This window comes from Artibeus jamaicensis, unplaced genomic scaffold (genome assembly GCF_021234435.1).
Source record: "Artibeus jamaicensis isolate MK-2021 breed Jamaican fruit bat unplaced genomic scaffold, CSHL_Jam_final contig_3230, whole genome shotgun sequence".
Taxonomy (NCBI): domain Eukaryota; kingdom Metazoa; phylum Chordata; class Mammalia; order Chiroptera; family Phyllostomidae; genus Artibeus; species Artibeus jamaicensis.
Genome location: NW_026521764.1, coordinates 1,948,764 through 1,976,092, shown reverse-complemented (window position 1 = coordinate 1,976,092; position 27,329 = coordinate 1,948,764). Strand labels below are relative to the sequence as shown.

The 27,329-nt window shown below is 41.5% G+C and overlaps 1 protein-coding gene across 1 annotated transcript in view; it reads right to left on the bottom strand.

The window, feature by feature from the left end:
* Positions 1 to 26,818, bottom strand: part of KLHL7 (kelch like family member 7) — a 56,490-nt gene extending 29,672 nt beyond the window's left edge. Inside the window, exons 1-5 of the mRNA XM_037136306.2 lie at positions 26,438 to 26,818; positions 7,810 to 7,912; positions 6,787 to 6,880; positions 6,399 to 6,523; positions 2,067 to 2,242 (exon numbers count right to left, since the gene is read on the bottom strand). Coding sequence (XP_036992201.1) covers positions 2,067 to 2,242; positions 6,399 to 6,523; positions 6,787 to 6,880; positions 7,810 to 7,912; positions 26,438 to 26,557 — 618 coding nt within the window. The 5' untranslated portion in view covers positions 26,558 to 26,818. The remainder of the gene's footprint in view (positions 1 to 2,066; positions 2,243 to 6,398; positions 6,524 to 6,786; positions 6,881 to 7,809; positions 7,913 to 26,437) is intronic.
* Between the last annotated feature and the right edge of the window lie 511 nt (positions 26,819 to 27,329).

Sequence of the window (27,329 nt, the reverse complement as noted above, 5' to 3'; positions counted from 1 at the left end):
AATTATCACTTCCTTTTTGGAAGGAGATAGGCACATTTCTGCTGAAAAAAAAATCTACTGGTCAATTACAGTTACAGTTTCCTGGGAACAGGAAACAGGTGAACTTCCTAAGAGGCCTTCCCTCCCAAAAGATGTGATGTTCTCACATCATGAACTGACAGACTTATCAGCTTTCCAGAAACTTTATAATATACAAATTCTGTATTTAAAAAATAAATCACAATTTATATAAGAATTGTTTTCCAAAATAATATTGTGGCATTCATTTAACTATACCAAACAAGTCCAAGTTTGTTAACATAATTTGACTAACAAATCACAGTTTAAACACTGAAAACAAACACTATTATTTCATGTACATACACATCTACCACACAGATGCTTGAGCTAGTTAAATCTGGGTTGGTGTTAATAACACCTAAATTCTGATCTCCCTATGAGTTAGTTAATTTTTATGATCTATTGATCTATTTTTTCAAGTAAACTCTTTCTTTTGGAGTAGTTTTGGATTTACAGAAAAATTACAAAGATAGCACACAGAGTTCCCAATACCTTGCACCTAGTTGTTACAATGGTTACTTTAGTATGATACTCCTGTTACAACTAATGAACCAACATTGATACTTTATTATTAACCAAAGTCGATACTTTTATACCTTTTTTTTGTCCACTGCTTTTTTTCTGTCCCAATCCCATGAAGAATACCCCATTATATTCAGCTATGTCACTTCAGGCTCTTCTAGCCTGTGACAGTTTCTCAGACTTTCCTTATTTCTGATGACTTTGACAATTTGAGTTCTGGTCAGGTATTTTGTAGAATTTCCCACAGTCTGAATTTGTTCGATGTTTTTCTAACAATCCTTGTTTAGACTAGGGTTGTAGATTTGGGGGAGAGAGACCACAGCAGTGACAACTGTTCTTGTTAGATTATAACGAGGGTGCACGCTACCTATCGACCTGACATCACTGGGGGCGTTAACCAGCAGGCAGTGTTTGTCAGGGCTGACCACCTGTAGGTAGTGTCTGTCAGGTTTCTTCAGCCTGAAGTTACTTTTCCTTCCCTTTCCATAGTGCATATAAGTCAGTTAATTGTGACAATAGAACTGAGATTTTTCTTGTTGCCTAGTCAAGTCCTCCTGGTCCAAACTGTGAACCTGCAAACTAATACTTGGGCCATGAAGAAGACTGGACGAAAGAAGACAGCTCAGTGCAAACCTTTTATCTTCAGAACAAAAGTAACTCAAAGCCTATGATCTCACACTTCCTCTACTAGCTTCCTCTGGTGCCACAACAAACCACAAACTTACTGGCTTAAAATACAGAGAGAAGGATGTGGGACCAAAAAGAGGGATTAAGTCAATGTCTGCATATCCAGGTGTTATACCAGCTCACTCCCCAATGCTTCCATCCAGCTTACACCTCTGACAACTTATTTGACAGTTCTGAAGGTCACAATTCAATATGGGTCACACTGGGTTACTGTCAACTGTCAGCAGGGCAGCCTGAAAGCTCTGGAGGAGAAACCATTTCCCTGCCTTTGCCAGCAGCCACTTGCATTTCTTGGCTTGTGGCCCCACCCTCCATCTCCAAAGTCAAGCAACAGCCAGCTAAGTTTTTCTCACATTGCATCACTCTGACACGGACTCTCCTGCCTCCCTCTTCCCCATCATCCAAGGACCCTTGTGGTTACATGGGCCCACCGGGACCATCTCTTCTTCTGAAGATCATTAACATAAGCACATTTCTACAATCTCATCTGCCATGGAAGGTAACCTATTCAGATTCTGGGGATTAGTAGAGACCTTTTGGGGGAGGCCCTGTTCTGCCAGCCATGGCACCCAATAGCTTTACCTCTCCTAAGTGACCCATCTCTCATACAGCCAGTCCATACAAGCACCCAAGACTTAATTTTCTTATTACACAGACTTTGGAACACTGTCTAATGTAAAAGAAAACACATTCTTTCCTAATAAGATTCTTTCTCTTGTCATGTATCCCACCGCAAAGCATAAGAAATCAATAACAACATTCTTACTAAGAAAAATGTGAGAAGGCAATGTAGTCACCTGGTCTTCTGCTCTTACAGTCAGAGTGTCCTGGTTGAGGAGATGTGTCACTCGCTTGACATCGAGTTGTAGAAATTCGTCAGTTTTGTAAACTTCAGTAAAATGCTGATGGATAAAGTCATCTGCAGTGGCTTTCAGTTCAGGGCAGTCCAGACACTCTGCTAGCACACTTATTCCTGGACAGGAGACGAAAATGGGGAGAGAGTCACTTTTCAGAAAACCAAACAGGCATCGAAGATAAAACATGACTCCAGGGGACCTGCACGAATAGCCTCAGTCTGGATTCCCTTTTGCTCCGAAGACTTGTCTTTTCTTCACACCACCTGATGTATGGCTGATTTTGATCGTTTGTAGAACAAGACCCCTTCAGTGTCTTTTCCAACTTTTCTTGGCTACTGTTAAACATTTTCTCCTGCATATTAGTTTTAAAGGAAGCTTATCACACCCTACTTTTTAAAATCCTGACATGATTTTAGTTAGGGTCACACTAATTTTTAGATAACGTTGGGGGCAGGTGACCGTTCAGCAGTCTGGAGGAGCTCCACCTGGACACGCGGCAGACCTCGCACTTACTCAGATTTCGTGACTGTCTGTAATTACGAAATTTTCTTCACAGAAACCCTATATACTTCCCCTTCAGCCTCTTCCTAGCTGTTTTAATTTTTGTTTGGGAGAGAAGTTAATTGATTATTAATGTCACATTATCTGGAGTCTGCAAAGTACTTATTGTCCATGAGTCAGCAGCTAAGACTATTTGTTTATATTTTTAAAGTGTAAAAAAAAAAAAGAACAGGTGAGAAGGAGGAAGAAGAGGCAGAGGAGAGTGGGAGGGAGTAGGAGAAGGATGACCAGGAGAGTGACAAGGCCTAAAATACTGTCTCACCCTTTACAGAAAAAGTTTGCCACCCTCTCTCCTAAATAAAAGCATCGACTATTGTATGTGATCTCGCTTCCAAGTCATGAGATAAATTCAGTTCATTATCTTGATTTTCCATGTTTCAACTTTTTCATATTATCTTCAGGTAGAGTTTTGAAGCTTTCATATTTATACCATAAAGGTGCTCATAATCAAGGCCCGCTAATGAACTTGTCATCTCAGCTGCCATTTTTAAATGTACTGACGGAAGCTGGGCATGGGAGATTTTCATGGTGAGTAGCCACCTACGTATATACTTTTGCTCCCATCAGGGAGATGACATTTCCACCAAGAACCAGTATTTGTTTACTGACAAGTTTTTGGCAGTTGAATTTGTTGCAGATATGCAATGTCATTAAATATTATACAGCTCAATAAAATAGGAATGTGAAAAGTAGTTGTTTCTATAAAAACTAATCTTAAGGTTTATTAAAGACAGATTTTTAAAAAGCTCAAATTAGGTGTGACCAATACATCAGACAAGATCTGGAAAACACTGTAAAGTTCTGGAGGGACTGTGTACTCAGAGTCGCATTAAATCACTGCCTTTCTTATTCCTTCTAAAATTCCTGCTTCACATTAGTACCCCTGTGTCTTCTTTCCACGTCATTTCTCTTTTCCCTAAGTTTCCATTGCTTTGCATGTTTGTTTTGTATCATGAAACAATTTCCTGTTTGATCTTTATTTTGACTTTCACGAATTCCATCTTATGTTTTAATTCAATTGAATTGCATGAAAAATCATGTTTTCCCCCTTCAAATGGACCCTTTCTATTTTGAGTTCTCTTCCATTTCTTACATTAAATTTGACTACAGGAGCCATTCATTTTGGCTGTTTAGCTAGAGTTCCTGTCCCTCAAACGACTGAGTTTCCTTTAATTTCATACATATGACCTTTGTCTAATTCTATCGGCTGTCATGGATTCCTTTAACTCTCATAGAAGTCAGATTGTTGAGGTCTGAAGTTGACAAGTGATGAAACATAAGAGAGGCGTTCTCCAGGAAGCTCTCAGGGAGAGCTCAGGGCTAAGAGAAAGCGGGCTGGAGCACTTCCTGGGCACTCGTTGGCTGGGCCCCTGTCTTTGCCCCAGGCTTAGCCAGATTATCAGGCTTCCTTCTAGCTTGCCAAGCTGCCCTTCCTCCCAGTGTCTTAATCAATGACAAAGGAAGGCATCCAGAGGTAAAACTCCTAAATGGTCTCCTCAAAGCCCAAGCCTTAAAAAGTAGTTAGCACAGACAATTCCTTGGGGTACCACGCTGTGCTTTGTACTGCCACATTGACTCCTCTGTTCCCGTTCAGCCGCCCTAGTATGAAATTTAGAGTGCTAGAGAGAGTTAGGGAGACATACTTTAAGCCATCATCTTCCAAAAGCTTCTTTAAAATCCCTTTTTGTAATAAATTTTCGAGCATATGTATTTCTATAAGGGGAAATAAATCTTAGGACTGTAAATCTTATTCATGAATGGAGCCCCAAGTTATGGCCCAGAGAGATAGAGGGATTCATCCCAGAGTGTCGCTGTCAGGAATGAAGGCTGGTCTTTTATTTCCTAAAATGGGGGTCCTTTTACTATGTAAACCAATGGCCACCTTTAAAAAAATTTCATTAGCATATTCACCTGCACAGCTATTTCCCCTTCTGCTCCATCTGGTCCAGTTTTTTTCTGGATATAGCAACAATCTCATTCTCAGCCCTTTGCCTATTATTTTCCCTCTCTAAAATTCATTCCACTTTCATTCTTCCTGCCTTCTAAGATCTTTTTCTCTACACTCATAGCGGAGGTGTGTGCCAGATGGAGTAATGAAACGGTCCAGGAGGGGGGCCTAGACAAGGGGGAACTGACAAGGCCTGCAAAACCTCTCACGCATCTCCAGGAGCCCCCTGCCCCAGCCTTTGGCTTCAGGACATCAGCACCCCTCGTCTTCCCCTGTGGTCAGAAACCTTTGCACTGGCTGGGTTCTGAGGCCTCCCTCTGTACTTTCTCTCCCCTTTCTGCCTGTCCTGGCACTCCTACACTGATCCTTTTCCCCTCTGAATCACAGAGAGGGCAGGAAAACATAATTACAGAGATCTGGGTGTTCATTCATGTGCTGCTAAGCTTGATCTCACAGTGGAGAGCACACCACAACACACTCTGGCAAACTATCATCAACTTTCTCTGCTTCTCCTGGTATCAAGTACAAAATATTTTCTTTTTTGTTGAATTTATTGGGATGACTTTGGTTAATCACATTACATAAGTTTCAGGTATACGATTTCTGTGTTCACCACCCCAAGTCGCATCTCCTTCCATCACCATTTATTTCCCTTCACCCTCTTCTACCTCCCCCCACCTCCCTTCCCCTGTGGTAATCATCATTCTGTTGTCTGTCTGTGAGGCTTTTTTTCCCAATCCCTTCACCTTTTTCACCCAGTCCTGTAAGTCCCCTCCCTTCCGACAGCTGTCAGTCTTTTCTCTATTTTGTTAGTTTATTTTGTTCATTAGATTTGACATATGAGTGAAATCATATGGTACTTGTCTTTCTCTGACTGGCTTATTTCACTTATTATAGTGCTCTCCAAGTCCCTTCATGCTGTCACAAAGGGTAACATTTTCTTTCTTTTTTTTTTTTTTTATGGCCAAGTGGTATTTCATTGTGTAATTGTACTACAGCTTTCTCACGTACTCATATACTGATGGACAGCTGGGTTGCCTCCAAATCTCGGCTACTGTAAATAATGCTGCAATGAACACAGCAGCACATATATTCTTTTGAATTAGTGTTTCAGTTTTCTTTGGATATAGTCCCAGAAATGGAATTGCTGGGTCATACGGTAGTTAGTTCCATTTTTAATTTTTTGAGGTAACTGCACACTGCTTTCCAGTGGCTGCACCAAGCTGCATTCCCACCAACAGTGCACAAGAATTCCGTTTTCTGCACAGCTTTGCCAACACTGGTTGTTTGACAGTGTGGAGAGGACGCACAGTGTCTCAGGCGAGAATAAGATTACTTAAATTCCAACCCCAGCTCTTCCACATACTAGCTATGTGACCTCAGCACATTACATAACTTCAGATTCCTCGTCTGTGACAAAGCACAGGAATCATGAGGGCTTCAACGAAGGTAAACACTCTCTTATATGTAATCATCTACCACACACCTCCACCAGATGCAACCCTTACTCCTTGTCTGGATAAACAAAAACTCATTATTAAAGCTATTTTATATTTTGGAAAACACCAATACAGTATTTAACATAACAGGCTCAGGCTGCCTAAGTAATATGCACTTCCTTGAGCTCTTCTTAAAATGCACGACTAGAAACATTTCTGCTGAACAATGTCTTTAAAATTAAATGAGGACACTTATAACCACACTTTTTTTCTTCACTAAAATACACAATAAATTTTTAAAAAACCAGAAATCTGACTTCTTACCAAGACAATTTGAAGCATCAACTTGTTCTTTCAAAAAATCAACACACATTTTCTTCACAGGTTCAATCTGGTACTGGTTTGCTGCATCTAATAAAGACTGAACGTTGTTGCTATTCACAGAAATTCTGTAAATAAGTTAAAGTGAACATTAATTTCCTACAACTTTCTATTTAAACAATGCTACTGTAGAATGCATTCCACTAGTCCCTGAAATTAAGCAAGGGGTTACACTTTTCAGTCCTTGAATTAGTATGGCAAAGGATTTCTCCCCACCCTTCGGCCCCCAATCCTTAAAAGTTTTTCATTCTGAAGAATCTGGAACACATCGATTTGTGTTCAGGATCTCAACCTTACCCCTCCACAATAGAAATGGTCCTTCTACACTTACCTAGCAGTATAAGCAAATTCCACAAGTTGTTCAATAATGTCAGGTTCAGCATCTTTGAGTTCTACCTCAAAGGACTTCGACTCGAGCATGTTAGCTGCAATGGAGAGAAAAAACATGAACGGCATTGAGCACGGCCACTGAGGAGCCAGGCCAGGCCAGGCTCAGTGTGGGGAACAAGACAGAGACTTCACTGGAAAATACCTGACAAAGCCCAAAATCCCTATAGTATTGATAAAACGCAAAGTAATTCTCCATACTTGAGATACGCCTTAAATTAAAACCATCTAAGAAATTAGTGAATTAGTGTTCTTATTTAAAAAAGCCCAAGTGAACAGAGACCTAAAACTGGAGTTACTATTTTCCCAACTCCTAAAATAATTTAGGGGCACTCTTTTAAATTGCTGTGAGCAAAATGCCTCTGATGCAGCTAGAATAAACCTATGAGAACCACGACCATTCTGTATAGTCAGCCATAACCAGCAAAGCTCCCGTTCTTTCCCCAAACCCTGGCAGGTGGCCAGAGCATCAAAGAGGACACTTGAGGCAGATTATTTCACAGCCTGATCACGCTCATTTTAAAGCAGGACTCAGCAGAGGCACTGGGACTGGGCCCCAGTTCTCAACTCCAAATCTAGGGTTCTTTCCAATATGATACGTCCCATATTTCATTTCTCATTTTTATTTAGTTTAACTTGTTAGATAAAATGTCATATGGCTTTACCATAAGGTTTTACTGTGGGCCAACTACAGGCCCAAGGTTTACCTATTCCTTAGCCTGTCCACCTGAGGTTAAGAAGAAAACTCTAGGCATTCAAGTAGAAGCTCTATATCCATCAGTAAAGCCCTTGGGCCTTTCCAGCTAATGAAAGGACATGTTTCCTTTGATTCATCATCACCATGACCACTTATCAACCTCTTCATCGTCTTTTCTTTAGTCCTTTAAAAATCAGGGTAAATGGCATATTTTCATCTTGACTCATTTCGTTCTCAAAAAATAAGTATGTTTGACCTTAAAATACTTACTTGTGAACATTAAGTTAAAAAAATGACTGGCTGCAGCAAGAACAACACGATGAGCAGGTATTTTCCTTTCCTGCACCATAAGGATCACATCACACAACGTTTTCTAATCAAGAGAGAGATAAATAAAATCAAAAGTGGCTCATTGGGCCTAGTTTAGCAAACACATAAAACAGGTGCTTGTCAAATGCTTTATCTCTATTTTCCATTTAAATCCATGCCCTGGCCTGGTATGCCTCAGTGGTCTGAGCATCGGCCTGCGAACCAGAGGGTCACAGGTTCAATTCCCAGCTGGGGCACATGGCTGGACTGTGGGCCAGGTCCATCATATGTGGTGTGCGAGAGGCAACCACACATTGATGTTTCTCTCCCTCTTTTTCCTCCCTTCCCCTCTGTCTAGAAATAAATAAAATCTTTTAAATTGTCTTTTTCTACAGAATTTGTTTATAATGCAAGGCCATTTAGGAAGGACTTGCTGTCATGAGTCTGCTGTATCAAAATTGGGCAGTGAGCTTCCCAACAGTCAGGAAAACCTTTATCATCGGGAAAGAAGTAGTCCACTACCTTTTAGGAAAGGATTCCCCCCCCCCCACACACACACAAGTTCTAAGCTATTTATCATAGGGAGAGTTTTGTGGGGACAGTAAATGACATAATGAGAACGTCCTCGATGGTTTTTTGCACACAACAGTCTGTTTTTTTACAATGACCTGCTAAAGTGCAGAGTACTCACTGCACTCCTCCAGGGAGTAGCCTTCACAGACCTGACTTGAAATATAAACAACTCAGAATACACAGAACCGGATGAGCCAAATGTCCATTCAGCACTCTTTCCTTAAATAACGCTTCTCTCAAATGTACTTCTGATAAGGGCTATCGGTCACTTTTAAATTATGATTTCTGACCAAGGTCAAAATGGTGTCATTCTCAGTTGCTAAAATAAGACAAATGTAGATTAAATACGTAAAATGTTGGAAAAAGGGAATGTTAAAGAAAAAATGTATGGTTTACTAGAACCATTAGAGATGAATTTCAAGGAAACAACTGTTCTTTCTGCAAAATAAAATTTAAATATCTTAATGAAGTTATAATTGTACAGGTAAGGCTCAGAGAAAATTTACAGCCTGAGATACACTCTTTTAGGTACTGGGAATATGAGACATAATTTTTTCAGAGTAAAAAACTTTCAAAACTTTTTTTCAGAGTAAAAAAAATATCACCTACAAATCTAAATAATGACTTGGTAACTCAGAGGATAGAGCATTTTGCATTTTTAAAATATTTTGCTGAAACTATTAATCTAGTTTCTGAGAGATAAATCACTGATAGCTCCTATTCTATTACTCCATAAACAAACCCAAATAAGATGGTAATGCTTAGACCAAGAAAGGAAATGAGCCCCCAAAAGCAGGCTATACGATGAACAGGATTTCATTTTTATGGCTTATCTGAAAGGGTTTTTTATTATGTGGCCTGTAAAATATTGCTTGGAAATTATATGCAGATTACTTAAAGTTATTGTTATTTCAATAATGTCTTGAATGTTAAAATTTTTATTTCCTTTTATTTGGGGAGGGGGTTCAGGGTAGGCAAAGCTCTTAGGTGATTTTGCCACATAGCACATCAAACAAAAACAAAAAACCAGGTAGTAAAAACCAAACCAACTGTTTGATTGCCACCAAAACAAGCTGATCAAATGGCTTAAGAGAAGAAAAGAAAGGGAGAAGCGAAGGAAGAAAGGAAAGGAACGGGAAAAGGAAAAGATAATGTAATTACCTTATTATTTTTTAAAGGAAAAGAATATTGATAGAATGGCAAGCAAATCAGATAGGGCAGGGATCCGAGGCTGCTAATGGCAAGTTGCAGAAAATGTAGGGAGAACTAAACTGAAATGTAGCAAAGAACCTTTCCTAGGCACACCCTGCAACAGGGAGCTCCAGTGGAGGGAATTTATAGGCACTGGAGGAAATTAGAGAAGTCAGAGGGATCTTTTTAGAGCCATTTAGTCTTCATCTAAGATTAATCTCTAGCTGAATATTAATGTGTTGGGGGGAGGTATGAAAGGGGAGGAATCTTCTGTATTCAAACAGAACATTTATGTGACTGTTCTATAACAGACTGACAGGTTTCAACAAGAAATGGGACTGACCTATAGAGAGGTCCCTCCTTCTGTCAGTCATCTGGGGAAGCAGGTGTATCCATAGACAGGAAATGGGAAGAGCAAGAGGCTCAGGTAAATGGAGAATGTGAGAGATAACAAGTCCTAGGTGGATGGAAGAGAACTGAACAAAAAAACTACCTGTTGACAATACATGTTCACTGGATAAACCAAGAAAAATAACACTTGCAATTTCTCTGTGTCCCCCACAATATAGTTCTATCTTTGTATTAATTTCAGCTTTTGAATCTTAAGTCTCTTATAAACAGCACAGATTTTCTTGTGACTCAGTCTCCAAGTTCTCACCATCTAAAATTATTTTCAGTAGGGTTTAGTTTAATCCTTCATATTTATTACTGATAACTTACGTTTTACCTTACAAACGAACCTTCTTTTTTGCTATTTATTATACTTCCTTGCTGTTTTCTTTTTTCTTTAACTGACACTTGCTGTTTTGGTCCCATTTCCTTTGCACTTTTTTCTTCCTTTAGGGACTTACTTATAGATATGCCAAATATTTGCAAACTGAATTCAACAGGGTATTAGTCAAATACTGTTCTAGGAATGCAAGGCACATTCCAAAAAACAATTCTATTAATGTGACTAATCATATTGTCAGATTAAAAGAGAAAAACATCATGTAGGGAAACTTCAATAGATAGAAAAGGCATGTTGGATAAAATTAAAAATTCATTTCCTGAGGTTCTTTAATAAAGAAAATGATGTGTCTGTGTTAGAGTCAAGGAGGAAATAAGTTGTTTGTGCTAAGCTGTTTGCTCACTCAGGCCTGAGTAGAAACCGCACCCACCCCCAGGCAGGTGTTCCAGAGAGTTAGGAATTGGTCAAAACGTAGAGAGGGCTTCCATGTGTCAGGAGTTGTTGTTAAGTGCTTCACACCTGAGCTCGTTTATCGCTAACTGCCACCTTTGCTTCTGGAAACCCGCTTGCTTGCCCGCTTCTATAAAACCCTAGCCTGTAAGCGATAGGCGCGACTCTCATTTGCAGCCATTTTGGCACCGTGTCTCCGGACACCCCGAGAGTTCACCCCTGCGCAGGTAAAACTTTGAAACTTTGGCCAATAAAACACCTTTGACTGCCCGACCGTCTCCGACCCTTCTTGCTTGTGAGAGCGGAATGTAACATCTGTATAGCAAAGGCCATTCATCAGAAATCAACAGCAAACATGACATTTAATGGTGAAACAGGACAGGCATTCTCATTCAATTTGAAACAAGCAGGAATTTAGTATATGATAAAGATACCGTTTCAAAAATGCGGTGAGAGGGCGGAGCACAGACAAAGTTTAGGGCAGTGAAACTATTTGTATAATACTGTGACAGTGGATACATGTCGTTATACATTCATCAAAAGTCACAGAATGTACAACAGAAAGAGTGAACCCGAATGTAACAATGTTGGCTCATCAACACTAACAAATGCACTCTACTAATGCAAGATGTTAATAACAGGGGAGACTGTGGGGATGGGGCAACTGGAAAGCTTGTACCTTTCACTCAGTTTTCTGAAAATCTAAAACTGCTGTAAAAAAAAGCCTAGTCTATTAATTTAAAAATGTAGTGAGAGATCAGATAATTGAAAAAATGGTAGTGGGAGGGCACTTTTACTGGAAACATTAGATTTTTGGCTCTCAATGCATTCCTTCCTTCTCTGGGGAAGGTAAGCACTGGGTAGGAAGTTGCAGCAGTTCTTTTCACAGCCTGTCACTTGTGACATCCTGTAGAAGAGTGACTACAGGGTGGACAGGAGCAGGGCAGTGGTCACACAGAGCTAGACCTTCTGACTCTCCCTTCCTCCATAAACCTGCCCCGAAAGTGGAACATTACTTCTTGGGGCAGACTTGCTCCTGAGACAGGAGAGGACTGCGCCCATTACTCAAGGTGCTCTGCCTCAGACCGGTGGGTACACTGAGTTCACGGGAGAAAGAAGAGGGAGCCCAATTTTATGCTCAGGTCAAGGCCATGTTCTCCAGTCTATCACCATTAATTTAGCCATCTTCTGTGTCTACTTCTCAAATGTTTAGAACCATCAGTGGAAGAGGTTTCTCAAATCCATACGCAGAGATAATCAAAGCACCATGGAGGGGGACAGAAATTTTGGTGTTGCTTTGGTGCTTTCAAGTGTTAGAAGCTTTTGCGGAAAGAGATCCTTTGTCAGGAAAGATGTTAAGACAGGCAAGCATTTTAGGCATGTGTTGGTGGATGACCTTTTGCTCTCTTTGTGAGTTTGTCGGAAAGAATCGCAAAAGGCAGCTAGGTTCCATGTAGGCTCCGCAGCACTGTACGAGGTTCTAGCTTTTAACACTATGTGCTGGCATGAGGTGGAGGCATGCAATCAGCTGTCCCAAGTGCTACTCTTCAGTGTATCCCAAGGAGAGGACTGAGGAATGACTAGCCTTCCGATTTATGTCGCTTGTCAACAGGTTCTGCAATCAGTCCCTCCCAGTGAAATTTCAAGTTGGCCCTGAGCCTAAACACCTGAGCAGACTGTAGATTCACCTACAGTTGGGTGGTGGATTTGAATCGCTGAAACAAATAAAGGAAATGGAGCCCCTATTTTTATGGGGGCAAATCATCTTCTTGACTGGATGGACATACTAGAAAAGCCTCGACAAAGCCACAATAAACTGAAAGGCTAAGAGAAATATTTAAAGAGCCTCTTTAAGAATCATGTTTATTCAGAAAAGCAAAATAAACAGCACTGGATTTATACATACATACTATCACATAAAGGCAAGTGGGAGAGTGAAAGAAAAACAAAGGAAGACGCCTATATTAGTAGAGGAAAAAGGGGATTTCCTTTTTTAAGGGAAACATGGGATAAATTAGGCCAAACAGCTTTGAAGGGAAAGGAGATACGCTTTGGTGTAACTGCTCTTTAATCATGGAATTAGGAAAGAGTTATTTTTGTTATTTATTCAAGAAAGGTGATAAGGATCAAAGAGATATAACGGAAGAATTCAGGAATAGATTAAAATAGTTCTCTCAGAAAAAGCATGGACCTGGAAAGCTTTTGAAGGTTAAAGCCAAAGATAAGAAATCACAAACCTAACGAGAGGACTGCCCTTAGAGACTGGGGCAGTTACTAGAGGTGGTTACAGTAAGTCCAGATAGATTTCAGAGGGGAAAAGGAAGATCAGCAACACAGTATTTTACAAATTTATTAAGTAATTTATAAGGTGATATGGGTGGGAAGACAGAAATGGAACATACCTGGGAAGTCTGTGGGAATAAGACTTTAAAGGAGAGGACCAGGTTACATGGAAGGGAAACCAAGTAACTTGGAAAACAACAGCCAGGCCAAAGTTAAATGCTGGACTTCCCCATAATTGGGATGACCTAACTGGGGGTGGTGAAGGCTGGCAGTAAGTGAATCAATCGGTCCTGAACACACAGACCTCTTATCTTCACTATGGCAAAGTCTGTAAGAAAGGTACCAGGGGAGAAGTAGTTAGCAAACAGACACATGGGCCCAAAATGAAAAGCAAAGGAAAAGGAAGGTATTCTGATCTAAATAATGTTACCTCTACAGGATACACCAAGGAAGAATACTCAACTTCAACAGGTTAACAATTCAGTTGGGGCTGTCGGAAAGGAACAAAGGACTACAGACCATTTTGACACAAATAGGTGACAGAAAGGAGTATGTCTGCTAGCACTAAGTTTCCAAGGTTTGGAAAATGCAGACAATGAGAAAAGACAAGGTTTTGAAGAGCACACAGTAAAGTCCACACTGGTCCCTATGGGGGAACACAGACCTTACAGCAAATCAGAGGTCCTTCTTCAGGTGAGCCAGATGGAGGGGAAAAGAGAAGGACCCCTCCGAGAGACAGCATTAACCGATATAAGGAACGAAACAGCAAGACAGGATCATCATAGGGACACGAACACGCAGAACAACCAGAAGGGTCACAACTGGAGAGAATACACGGGCACAATGCTGTTCTGTGCCTGCTACAAACACAGATCACTCTTTTCCCAAGAGGGAGGGAAGGTTTTTGTCATTAGACAGAACTCAATCCTTTTAGCCCTGGGTAGCCAGGAATACAAAGTTAAAAAAAGAAATAAAAATTAAACATTAAATGTGTAGGATGGACAACAGGGAAAAGGGGGAAACTCTAGGAGACCCTGGCAGCTGAGTAAATCTCCCTGGCAAATGTCTTAACACTTTGCCCAAGAAAAACAATGTGTCTTGTGCCACTGAAACATTATTATGCACGTATGAAATTCCTTGTCCATATGGTAAACACAGTGTCTCCATTAGCTGTTGTGAAGTGACTCCTCCCAGTGGAGTTCAGTCTCAGATCCTGTCATTACAGACAGTGAAAGACTACCAACCTGTCAGAACCAAAAGCCAAGGTTTTCTTTGAAAACCCTCTCTGCCTTCAAAAACTAAAGTTTCTTTTCTGTTTTTGGCTGGGAACACGAATGTGGGTTAGGACTGTATAATAACGTGTCAACAGCTGCACTATTTATTATAGAGATGGAGATTTACTTGGCTCTCTTCAGGTTTGTGGAGGTAGGGATGATACTGTGCTGATTCGAAGAGTTCCAGAGTCCCTTTGACATGCAAAAAAACATGTGGCACCAACTAAAGTTGGAGAAATGCAGCTTTGGAGGTATTAAATCAAATCTATTCCAATGGCAGACAGTCCACGCTGCAGCTGCCGAAGAAGCTATCCTGCTACCCAAACACTGAAGCAAATGCCTTATTGCTGAGGCCAAGCAGTGTACGGGGAACCAGGGAGAGCGGACATTTGCAACTCAGTTGCTTTCATTTGAATTTACATTAAGGAGATCAGATGTGTTAATTCAATAAGAAGGTTCATAAAAGTCAAATTTGGGAGATTTTATGTTGCTGGTATGGAATTAGATGAAGTGCTTTCAGCTATCATGTGATTTACTGCAGACAAGCTGGAACACTATGAATGATATCTTGAGGAAACTTTGAGATGGAAAATGGAAGCGAACTTCCACTCTGGAGTTAATTTAATAGATAACTGTCCATTTCAAAGCTTTCTGGAGTAAGAACTTAAATAGCCTCCTAAATGGGTCTTGAGAGGATACACAAAAGAACAGTTGTTGCCAGAGGATGCCTCATCAGCACCGAATATAGAACAACACTTCCTGTGCCAGCAAGAAGACAGACAACCTAAAAGGCCGAGCAAACTTGGAAATAAGAACTTACAGAGGCTCAGTCCAGCTGACTTCTGCTGGGAGTGAGGTGGGACTTTGGTGTCTGAACTCTACCAGCAAGGGAGTTTATGTAAAGATCAACGTCCAAATGAGACACCATGGAACATACTATTGACAGGTGGGCCAGGACTTGGTAATACCCCTGTGCAGTGCTTCTTTAATGAAATAAAGCTGGAAAACTGTTCGTTGCTTGAGAAGCCCATGTACAGTTTTATCTCTTCACCTTTGCACACCCCAATAATCTAAATTTTGGAATCTGTATATATTTTTTGACCTGCAAACAAATAAAAAGATGGCTGGGCTCAAATCTAGTTTGCAGAGTTTACCATAAGACACACATTGTGGTCCTGCTTAAATGGAAGTATGTGGGTCTCAACGGAGTAACCTCATTGTTAATAAAACAGCAATGTCTTAGGCTCTAACTCAGATTACAATCTCTCTCTCTCTCTCACACACACACACACACACACACACGCACACACACTGGACAAATTTAGGAAGAGAGATTTAAGCTCCAGACCTCATTTCCTCTCCTTTTGGTGAGGAAGGTTAGAAATATTTTCCCCTCCCACTCTCAGTCCCTTTGCCCTCTGTTCCCAACACCACGCATAGGTGGAAACGGATACAGATACACACACAGTACATTCTCCTTTCAGGGAAAAGATGTATCAGTAGTTTTCAAACATTTTTCTTTAAGCAGCAGAATCCATTTTCAATTATCTTATTTCATATAATTCATATAGACACAATAGTTTCTCTGCAGCTGGAACTAGCCCAGCAACCAAGGGATGGAAGAGGTTCCCCTGACTATTATGCTTAATGGTTCACTTAAAAAAGTTGGTTTTGATCTCACCAATTAAGTCTTTCTGGAGGTGAAAGTAACCCAAATGTCCATAATGATACAATGAATAAATTGTGACGTATTTATACAATGGAATACAGTGTACAAGGTCTATGTAGAAAAAGTTCAGCCATCGTTAATATAATGCGAATGGTTTGTGCGACACTGATGTAGCTGGCAGGCAAGGAGTGTGCATGTGTGCATGTGGAATGTGCATGTGTGAACAATGATGACTTCACTGGGGGTCAGTGGGGGTGGGAGACACTGTTAAGTGAGCAAGTGTACTGTGTGTGGCCATCACATTCAAAATGACTGAGCGAGTAGAGCAACACATCTGCACCAAATTTTGTTAAGCTTGAACATTCTCCTCCACTGAAACTATCTGGGTGATTCAGAAGGCCAAAGATATGGGTAACTGGTGACTGGCAGCTTCATCAGGATAATGTGCCTGCTCATGCATCACATCTCATTTAGAGTTGTTTGGTGAAACATCAAATCACCCAGGTGATTCAGCCCCCTCTACAGCCCAGATTTGGTGCCCTACAACTTCTCTGGCTTTTCCCAAAACTAAAATCACTGTTGAAAGAAAAGAGATTTCAGACTGTTGATGAGATTCAGGAAAATATGACAGAGCAGCTGATGGTGACTGGGAAGACTGTGTGAGGTCCCAAGGTGCCTGCTTTGAATAGGACTGAGGCATCATTGTCTTATGTACAATGTTTCTTGTATTTCCTTCAATAAATGTTTGTATTTTTCCTACTACATGGCTGGATACCTTCTGGACAGACCTCACACCATGGGGATGAACTAGAGCTAAACAAAACAATATAGCTAAATCTCACAAACATACTGTTGTCTTTAATAAAAAACTAAGACACAATATTACTTTTTAAAATTGTTATTCAATTACAATTGTTGTTTTCCCCCATTGCTTTCCCCTTCCCTGCCTTCCCTGTTTCCACAGTCAATCCCCACCCTGTTGTCCATGTCCATGGGTCCTATATACATTTTCCTTAACTTGACCCAACCCCTTCATTCCCCCATAATCCCCCTCCCTCCTTCCCTCTGATCACTGCTAGTTTGTTCTTTATTTCCAGGTCTCTGGTTCTATTTTGCTCATTTGTTTTGTTGATTAGGTTCCATTTATAGGTGAGATCATATGGTATTTGTCTTTCATCACTTGGATTATTTCACTCAGCAAAATATTTTCCAGTTCTATCCATGCTGTTGCAAAGGGTAGGAGTTCTTTCTTTCTGCTTTGTAGTATTCCATTGTGTAAATGTACCAGTACTTTGACCCACTCATTTATTGATGGGCATTCAGGCTGTTTCCAGCAGCAGTTTGCTGCTGTGAACATTGGGGTGCATAGGTTCTTCAGAATTGGTGTTTCAGGATTCTTAGGGTATAATCCCAGCAGTAGAATTGTTGGGTCAAAAGGCGGTTCTGGTTTTTTTTTTTTTTTTTTTGAGGAAATTCCGTACTGTTTTCCAGTGGCTGCACCAGTCTGCATTCCCACCAAGAGTGTACTAGGGTTTCCTTCTCTCCACAACCTTGCCAGCACTTGTTTGTTGGTTTGTTAATGGTGGCCATCCTGACTGGTGTGAAGTGGTATTTCATTGTGCTTTTAATTTGCATTTCTCTGATGGCTAGTGGTGCTGAGCTTTATAATTCCTTTCATGTGTCTCTGCGTCCTCTGTACATCCTCCTTGGAGAAATGTTCAGGTACTTTGCCCATTTTTTACTGGCTTGTCTTTCTGGTGTGGAGTTGTGTGACACTTTTGTATATTTTGGAGATCAAACCCTTGTCCAAGGTAACATTGGCAAATATGTTTTCCCATACAGTTCATTCCCTTTTAATTTGTTTAATATTTTCTTTATGCGCGCAGAAGCTTTTTAATTTGTAGTCCCATTTGCTTATTCTTTCCTTTATATCTCTTGCCCAAGGTCAGGGGTGTCAAAATCATTTTCACTGGGGGCCACATGAGCCTCACAGCTGTCTTCAAAGGGCTGAAATAATTTTAGGACTATATAAATGTAACCATTCCTTAACTGTTAAGGAGTTGGAATTACATACATTTGGCCCTTTGAAGGCAATCGCAAGGCTGATGTGGCCCCTGGTGAAAATGAGTTTGACAGCCCTGCCCTAGGGGATGTATAGGTGAAAATATTGCTGCATGGGATATATCTGATGCTTTCCTGCCTATGTTTTCCTTTAGGACTTTTATGGTGTCATGACTTATATTTAAGTCTTTTATCCATCTCGAGGTTATTTTGGTGTATAAGTTGGTGGTCTAGTTTCATTTTTTGGCAGGTACTTGTCCAGATCTCCCAGCACCAGTTATTGAAAAGGCTATTTTCACTCCATTTTATGCTCCTGCTTCCTTTTTCAACTGTAAATTGACCATAAAGATATGGGGTTTATTTCTGCACTCTCTATTCTGTTCCACTGATCTGTGTCTGTTCTAATGCCAGTGCCAGACTGTTTTGATTATAGTGGCCTTGTAATACAGTTTGACACCAGGTGTTGTGATCCCTCTGGCTTTGTTGTTCTTTCTCAAAATTGCTGATGCTATTTGGGGTCATTTATGGTTCTGAATGACCATAAATGGTTGAAATATTTGTTCTATATCTGTGAAAAATGTCATTGGTATTTTAATAGGGGTTGCATTGAATCTGTAGATTGCTTTGGGTAGTATCGACATTTTAATGATGTTAATTATTCCAGTTCATGAATATGGTGTATGTTTCCATTTATTTGTGTCCTCCTTAATTTCTTTCTTCAGTGTTCTGTAGTTTTCTGAGTACAGGTCTTTTACTTTCTTGGTTAAGTTTATTCCTAGGTACTTTTTTTCCTTGTTGCTATAATTAATGGGATCCCCCCAATTGTTTCTGAGATTCCATTGATAGTATACAAAAATGCCTTTGATTTCTGAATATTAACTCTGTATCCTGCCATTTTTGCCAAGTTTTCGTATTAGGTCAGTAGTTTTTTGTGGAATCTTTAGGGTTTTCTATGTACACTATCATGTCATCTGTAAACAATGACAGTTTTACTTCCTCCTTTACAATTTGGATATCTTTGACTCCTTTTTCTTGTCTGACTGCTGTGTAGGAATTCCAATAAAATGTTGAATACAAGTGATGAAAGGGGACACCCTTGTCTTGTTCCTGATCTTAGGTGGTAAGCTTTTACGTTTTGCCTGTTGAATATGATGTTGGCTGCAGGTTTCTTATATGTGGCCTTTATTGTGTTGAAGGATGCTCCCTCTACTCCCACTTTACTGAGTGTTTTAATCATAAATGGGTGCTGTACTTTATCAAATGTTTTGGCATATTGAATATGATCATGTGATTTTTTTTATCTTTCATTTTGTTTATGTGATGTATTACATTTATTGATTTGCTTATGTTTTACCATCTTTGCATCCTTGGGATGAATCCCACTTGATCATGGTGTATGATCTTTTTAATGAGTTGCTGGATCCCGTTTACCAATATTTTATTGAGGATTTTATCAACTATGTTCATCAGCAACATTGGCCTGTAGTTTTCCTTCTTTGTTGTGTCTTTATTTGGCTTTGGAATTAGGGTACTACTGGCCTCATAAAAAGAGTTTGCACCCTGGCTGGTGTGGCTCAGTGGACTGAGTGCTGACTGTGAAACAAAAGGTTGTTGGTTTGATTCCCAGTCTAGGGCACATGCCTGGGTTGCAGGCCATGTCCCCAATATGGGGTGCACAAGAAACAACCACACATTAATGTTCCTCCCTCTTTCTCCCTCCTTTCCCCTATCTAAAAATAAATAAGTAAAATCTTTTTTTTAAATCTGGGAGTCTTCTCTCTTTTCGGATTTTTCAAATAGTTTGAGAAGGATTGGGGTAAGCTCTTCCCTAAATATCTGGTAAAATTCTCCTGTGAAGCCGTACAGTCCAAGGCTTTTGTGTGCCAGGAGTTTTTTGATCACTGCTTCAATTTCACTAGCTGTTATCAGTCTACCCAGGCTTTCTGTTTCTTGAGTCATTTTTGGAGAATTATATGTTTCTAGAAATTTGTCCATGTCGCCCAGGTTGTCAAATATTTTTGGCATATAGTTGTTTGTAGTAATTTCTTAACAATCTTTTGTATTTCTGTGGTATCAGTAGTAATTTCTCCCCTTTCATTTCTGATTTTATTTATTTGGATCGTCTCCTTTTCTTGATGAGTCTCATTAAAGGCTTGTTGATTTTGTTAATCTTTTCAAAGAACCAGCTCTTGGGTTTTTTGATCATTCCAATTGTTCTTTTAGTCTCTACATTACTCATTCTGCTCTGATCTTGAATACTTCCTGCCTTCTAGTTGCTCTGGGCTTTGTTTGTTGTTGTTCCTCTAGTTCTTGTAGATACAGGGTTAGGTTGTTTATTTGAAATTTTTCTATCTTTTTTAGGTAGTGAAACTTCCCTCTCAGGACTGCCTTTGCTGTATCCTATAGGTTCTTGGCTGATGTGTGTTCATTTTCTTTTGTTTCCAGAAACTTTGTGATTTCTTCCTTGATCTCGCTGTTAACCCATTTATTGTTTAATAACATGTTATGCAGTCTCCATAAATTTGATTGTTTTTGAGTTTTCTCCTTAAGTTTGGTTTTTAGTTTCAAGCCACTGTAATGCAAGAAAATGCTTGATATGATTTTAATTTTCTTGAATTTGTTCAGGTTTGTTTTGTGTCCTATTATGTGGTCTGTGTTTGAAAATGTTCTACATGCATTTGATAAGAATGTCTTTTATGCTTCTTTGGGGTGAAGGGTTCTGTATATACATTTGAAATTTTAATCATGATGTGTCTTGGAGTAGGTTTCTTTGGTTTCATCTTGATTGGGATTCTCTATGCTTCCTGAACTTGCATGATTTTTCCCTTCACTGAGTTAGGGAAGTTTTCTGTCATTATATTTTCAAATAGGTTTTCTATCCTTTGCTCCTTTTCTTCTCCTTTTGATATTCCTATGATATGAATGTTGTTACATTTCATGTTGTCCTGAAGTTCCCCTAAACTATCCCCATTCTTTTTGAGTCTTTTTTTCCTTTTGTTGCTCTGCCTGGGTATTTTTTTTCCACTTTGTCTACATGTTCACTGATTTGGTCTTCTGTTTCATCCAGCCTGATTTTAATTCCTTCCAGTTTACTTTTCATTTCAGATATTCTTCACTGTATTCTTCATTTCTTCCTTGTTCTTTTTTTATAGCAGAAAGAGAGCAGATTTTATCAAGTGGACAGTATACTCCACAGAACATGGGAATGGGCCAACTCTGGGCAGATACTGACTACCTACTTCTTGCTCATAGTTTCTATTTCCTTTTTCGTGTTGCTGTGGTTCCCACTCAGCAGTTCCTTGTATTGTCACTGAGTTCATGGAGCATCCTTATAACCATTGTTTTGAATTCTGTGTCTGACAGACTGCCTCAATTCCATTTAGCTATTTTTTCCTGGGCACTCCTTCATTCTCTTCACGTGGGGGGTTCTCTGTCTCCTCATTACTGGTGACTCTTTGTGTCTGCACCTCCGGATGTTCTGCTTTGCCTGCCTGTCTTTGCAGGATTGAACCCAGGCTAAGAAAGGGAACGATATTAAAGTAAATTCCTGACTCAACTGATCAAGGGCAGGGGGAAGGCAAAATGAAGTAAGACAGGGAGAGGAGTATCCTGAGGGATTTCAAGTACAAACAGATAGTGAACAAATGGGAATTCTGTTGAAGAACAGCAATAACTGTCATACGCTCACCCAACTAGCCAGTTTATAAAGGTGGAAAGCAAATAAGACTATTTTAAGAGAGCGAAAAGAATGTGAGCTGACTTAAGAAAGGTAGAATACTCTTGCAAGGTTAGATGGAGGGAAAACAGTAAGGGTAAGGAATAGGAACATGGCATAGCGTGGGAGAAAATAAAGTTATAGCAACAATAAGAAAGGTCAGGAACAAGGCAAAATGGACTGAGACCAGGGAAGGGTGCTAAGTGGGACTTGAACTAACAGTAATATGAAAAAATATATATAATCTGAATGAAAAGAATAAAAAATAACAGACCAAGAGCAGTGAGTTAGCTGGAATACAAGGGAAGCAAAAGAAGAAATAATAAAAGGCTATGTGAAAAGAACAAAAGAAGAAAAAAAAAGCAAGTTCTGAGGAAAAAGCAAGGTGAAATTAGTCTCAGTTGTTGGTGTTCACCTTCCGACTTCCCTCTGGATGCGTCTCTGGTTTTTTATCAGCCCAAGGTCCAGGGGTGGGTGGCCCAACTTCTGGCACTACCGCTATGTCCTTCGCCTGCTCCTAGAGGGAGCTTCTGTTGTAACGGAGGTGGTGGAGCCTCTCTGTCTCCCCTGGGAGGCACTGCTCAGTCTTCTGGGAAACTCGTGGGTACGTTCCCCTGCCCCCGCCCCTCCCGTCTTAGTCTGTCCCAGTTTATTTCCAATAATGTACAGTTTCTGATTAAATAACTGTTTCATGGTGGGGGGGGCATCTTTCTTTGTGTAAGAATGTCAGCTCTCTCCTGCTCGATGTAGACGGCAGCTCTGTGTGCGAGCTGAGGCTGGGCAGCGTCCTGAATCCCATTTGCTGTACACTTCCTGAACTTCTCTGGTGGCTTCAGTGAAATAAGGCCCTACGACAACCCGGTGTAAAACTTTGTCTACCTGTGAGGAATTCAAAATAGGCCCATTTAGGTGTTAGTTTTGCTGTCTTATTCTTTAGAAGTGACCCCTGCAATGTCGTTAAGCCTGCCCAGCTGGTTTTGCAGATCTTTCCCTGCTCCTGCAGGAAGTGGGGGCTGGGCTAAACCTTCCCTCCCTGGAGGTTCCACCAAGGATGGGGGCCCAGTGTGGCCTCAAATAATCTCAGGTGCAGTTTCCAGCCCACTGCCCTCATAGCACATTGCAGCTTGCACTCTCCACTGTATGCTGCTGCGCAGGGCTGGGGCCAAGAAACCACCTCAGTTTGCACCCCTTTGATCAACCTGCCCATCTGTACTGAGTGGGAGCAAACTGCGCCCACAGTCCTCCTTCTTGCTGGCACAGAAGATGCACGGGCCAGGACCCTGCCCATCATGCCTCAGCCTCCCTTTTTAAAAAAGTCTCTCTGGATGCTCCCTCTGTAGCACCAAGCTTTCGCCTGGCTTTCCACACACTCCACCTCTCCAAAAAGTCAAGAGTCTATCCCAGGTGCGGTCTTCCCCCTCCACCAGATCCAGGTGCAGACAGTATCTCTCTCACTCCCTGGCACTCTCCCAGATGGCACTGCTGCCCCAGATAGCCTGTGCCGCTAGCTGTGTGTGTGTGTAGCTTGGTTCTCTCTGGGGACTTTGCATATCCAAGTTGCTCCTGGCCACGTCTAGCGATTCCAGGCTCTGTGAGAAGAGGGAGCTGCTAGGCTGCTCTCCCTGACCAAGCTCTCCATGGATGCAGGTGACTGGCTGTAGGTGCCATGACAGCCTTGGCTTTGGGGGACTTTGAAAATCAGGGGACTTTCCCCGTCTACCTACAAAACTGCCTTATCAACTGTTTTGAAGCATCCTCTGTACTCTTTGGCTTCCAGACTTCGTATCAACTAGGATTCTGTTGCCTGTTCACTTTATGTTTTTGGAAGATCAGCTAAGGGTCCAAGTTGGGTGCAAGAGCAAGTAGACTCGGCTCCCACCTACTTGGCCGCCGCCTTCGACTGACACAAGAGTATTTACTGTATGATTCCAATTATATAAGTTAAAAAAAAGCTAAAAAAAGTCTACGGTTCTAGAAGAATAATGGTTACCTTTGAGGGGTAGTTACTGAGAAGGACATAAGGAAGGCCCTCTGGTGTATTAGTCACGTTCTATTTCTTGTTGGTGGTGTGGTCACTTTGTAACAATTCACCAAACTCCATGTTTATGATTTGTATCCTTTTACACGAATATTTCATTAAAAACAAAAGGCTAGAAATGACTGAAAGGGTGATGGAGGAAAAGGCTCCATAACAAGCTGAGGCCAAACAAACAAACAAACAAACAAACGAAGCTGAGCTCTGACCAATGTGGCTCAGTTGGTTGGGTGTTGTCCCACAAAGCGAAAGGTCACTGGTTCGATTCCTGGTCAGGGCATATCCTTGGGTTAAGGGTTTGGTCCCTGGTTGGGACACATCTAGGAGGCACCTGATTGATGTTTCTCTCTTACATAGAAGTTTCTCTTCCTCTCTTCTTTCCTTCCCCTCTTACTAAAGATAAATACAACCTTTAAAGAAGGTGAAGCTGTGGTTCTGCAGAACCCCATTTAACCACTATGTATAGGATTAGCTGCTGTGTTACAGAGAGATGAAATGACCTAAATCATATTATTTAAAAATCTTAAAACTAACTCATGGTTGAGCAGGGATTAGAATTCAGGTTTCCTAATTTCGCGATGTTCTCAAATTCTTGTAGAAATGCTTCTGGGTACATATAGAGGAATCTACGTCATTCAGGTACTCATTATCCTGATGCCCAAAGTAACGAGATCATTAGGAGAAGCAAAATTAATCATTACACAAAAATATTTATGAAAGGACAAGAAGACATAAAATTGGTCCTCACTCAAACATTCTTCCCCTGCCTCAGACCAGCTTCTATTTCTGCCAGTTCACATCAACTGCCCTTGTCAGTCATTCTTGGTGAGTCTCTCCAGTGTTATGATGTTAAACAGAATAATACAAGTATAACATAAATCAACTGCAAAGTGAACCCACACATCTGAAAAAAGATGCAAGATTCCATGAAGCTGGTAAAAGTGCTACTGGAGAAGTGTTGGGCTTACATGCAAAACCACTGACAAAAGGAGAATCCAGCAGATTAAGGTCAGTTAACCATCGTGAGAGAGATGCCACCCAGCATCCATTTTCCCTTCCCAAGCATTGAGACAATCCTGATTTTTCAGTAACTGTATTTCTATTTCGACAGTAAAGAAACAGAGGTTAATATAAAGCTAAGTCTAAGGAATGGATATAAATGAATTTTGAAAACTAAAGAGCTAACTTATACAGTCTCACAAATCCCCTCCTCCTCAAGTAAACATTTGATGCTGCAACCCAGTTGCATCGTGTCTGTGTTAAGAAATGAGACACTGCTTTACAGTGCTATAGTCCATGATGAAAACACATAATTTGGGGCAATGGGAAGTTGTTGGACACAAATTAGAGCACTGGTGAACTGTGTTTAACTACCGTTTACAGGCAGACACTAGTTAAATGCACCAGTCAGTGGTGCTGTAAATATAAAAACTTCTGCATGAAAGGAACATGAATGTATACATAAAAGTAGATAATAAAAGTAAGATACATAAAATATTGAATTCAGCTGCTCCAGCACAAAGGCCAGGAAAGATGTAAAGGCATTCTCACAGATATCTACTGCACTCAAGCACGGTGCCAGGATCTGATGACAAAGACAAGATCCCATCAGTCAGAATTGGCTTAAAGAAGCCAAAGCCAGTATCTTCATAAAGATCTTACATGCCTCTACTGTCATCCACATTCCTATCAGAACCACTAGATAAGCACACTAGGTTCTGCAGTTACTCATACAACCTGCTTTTGTCCCCTTGAAAAACAGGACCGCTATCACAAAACCAGAGCATTCCCACAAATCTTAGACTCGTATTTTCTATCCATAACGTTTACACAATTAAGAAGTAACCAAGTAACTTTCCTTGATGCTTTATTGGTATAAGATGTTATGGATTTAAAAATAAATCACCAAAACCTCTCTAATTTACATTCTCCGTCATATTAAAATTCGTTCTTTTCATAACCCACCTTTCGCCAACGGCGTGAAGACTTTCATTAATGCGCCACGTACCAAAGAGAACAAAGAGCTCCTCGTCTTAGCAGAGGCGCACAGTGCCCTTAAAAGACTGCACGGCGTGTATCGACAACTGTTTTCTGTTCTAAATTAACCCGCACCGCAGGGTACCGCAACTTGCTCCACCCAGGTACCACGGAAGGGGGCGGGGATCCTTATTTGAAAGGGGCTGGTTTCTGGCCAAGCAGTGCTTCTCCCCTCTTGGGGGGCTTCGGGTTGGCCTGCGCCAATGGGCTTCCTCGCACACATCTCCCGACACCTTACACGGCTCTCCAATGGAGGGATCCTCGCCTCACAAAGATAACTAGGGCAGAGCTGTTATACAAGCGATACCCGACGCCGAATGCCAGCCCGAGGAGTCTCCCACGAGTCTGACTTGGGAGTCACAGCACCAGCAGATCGAGAAAGCACTTTTGCTCGACAAACAGTTTAAAGCGACCCTCTACTAACAGCAGCTTTGCTAGCGTGTAAAAACGGGAAGAAAGAGGGAAAAGAGGGTCTCAATTCACAGGGCGCGAATTTCAGCCCAGGGAACAAGGGGCCCGAATCCCGGACCACTTTCCCCCCTGCAGGCGGTCACACCCACCCTGGAGATACCTGTTTCCGCATGTTGTTCATGACACCCATGAAGCCTGCCAACAATTTAGCTTCTTCTCGAGCAGCAAGTTTCTTCTCGGTCTTCTTCTTGCAGCTTTTCTCCACTCCGGAGGCTGCCATCCTCCGTCGGCTCGGTTCACACCCGGGGCTCGCCGGGCTGGGCGAGGGGTTGCACCCCCCCGGACGCGCTAAAGCTTCTGTTTAGCGACCACCACGGCTGGGACTCTGGCTGCAGCGCTCTGCTCCCGAGCGCGTGGGCGGCAGAGGCGCGGCCACTGCGGGAGAACAAGGCCTGGAGGACTGCTCAGGAGCTCGCCGAGAGACAGCGTCGCGGCGCCGGCTACATCCCCGGCAGAACCGGAGCCGGGCGGAGGAGCTTGCGCACTGCGCTGGACCGGGCGGGGGCGCTGAGACGGGAGCAGGGGGCGGGGCCCGTCGTCACAACCGCGCGCCGCTCGGAGCCACGCAACGCCGGGCGCCCTGGTCGCCTGGGTGCGCGCCCGGACTCGGCTGTCCCAGGGTGGGGCGTCCCTTTTCTACTGTCCACAGATTTTCCACAGTTAGGTTACGTGGCGAGAGTATCTTTTTTTTGGCTAATGGGTCGGTTGAATACATCAAAGCGTGTCCCATTAGTGTCATCTCCGTAGGAACAGGGTTGGTGTTTTCTTCACTATCAGATTGGAATGTCGTAGGCAGTCACTAAAAATCACATACTGCAAATTAAAAGCTTACTACATAGAACCCAAGATCTGTTTGTTTGGGATTCATAGAGCAAGAGCATACAGTCCTGTGAATGTTTCCTTGATGCGGTTTGCTTGACTACTTAGACTAGTATTTTGACTCATCAGGATTTTAAACTAAGGTCAGGTGTGAGCTCCAGCGATCAATTAGG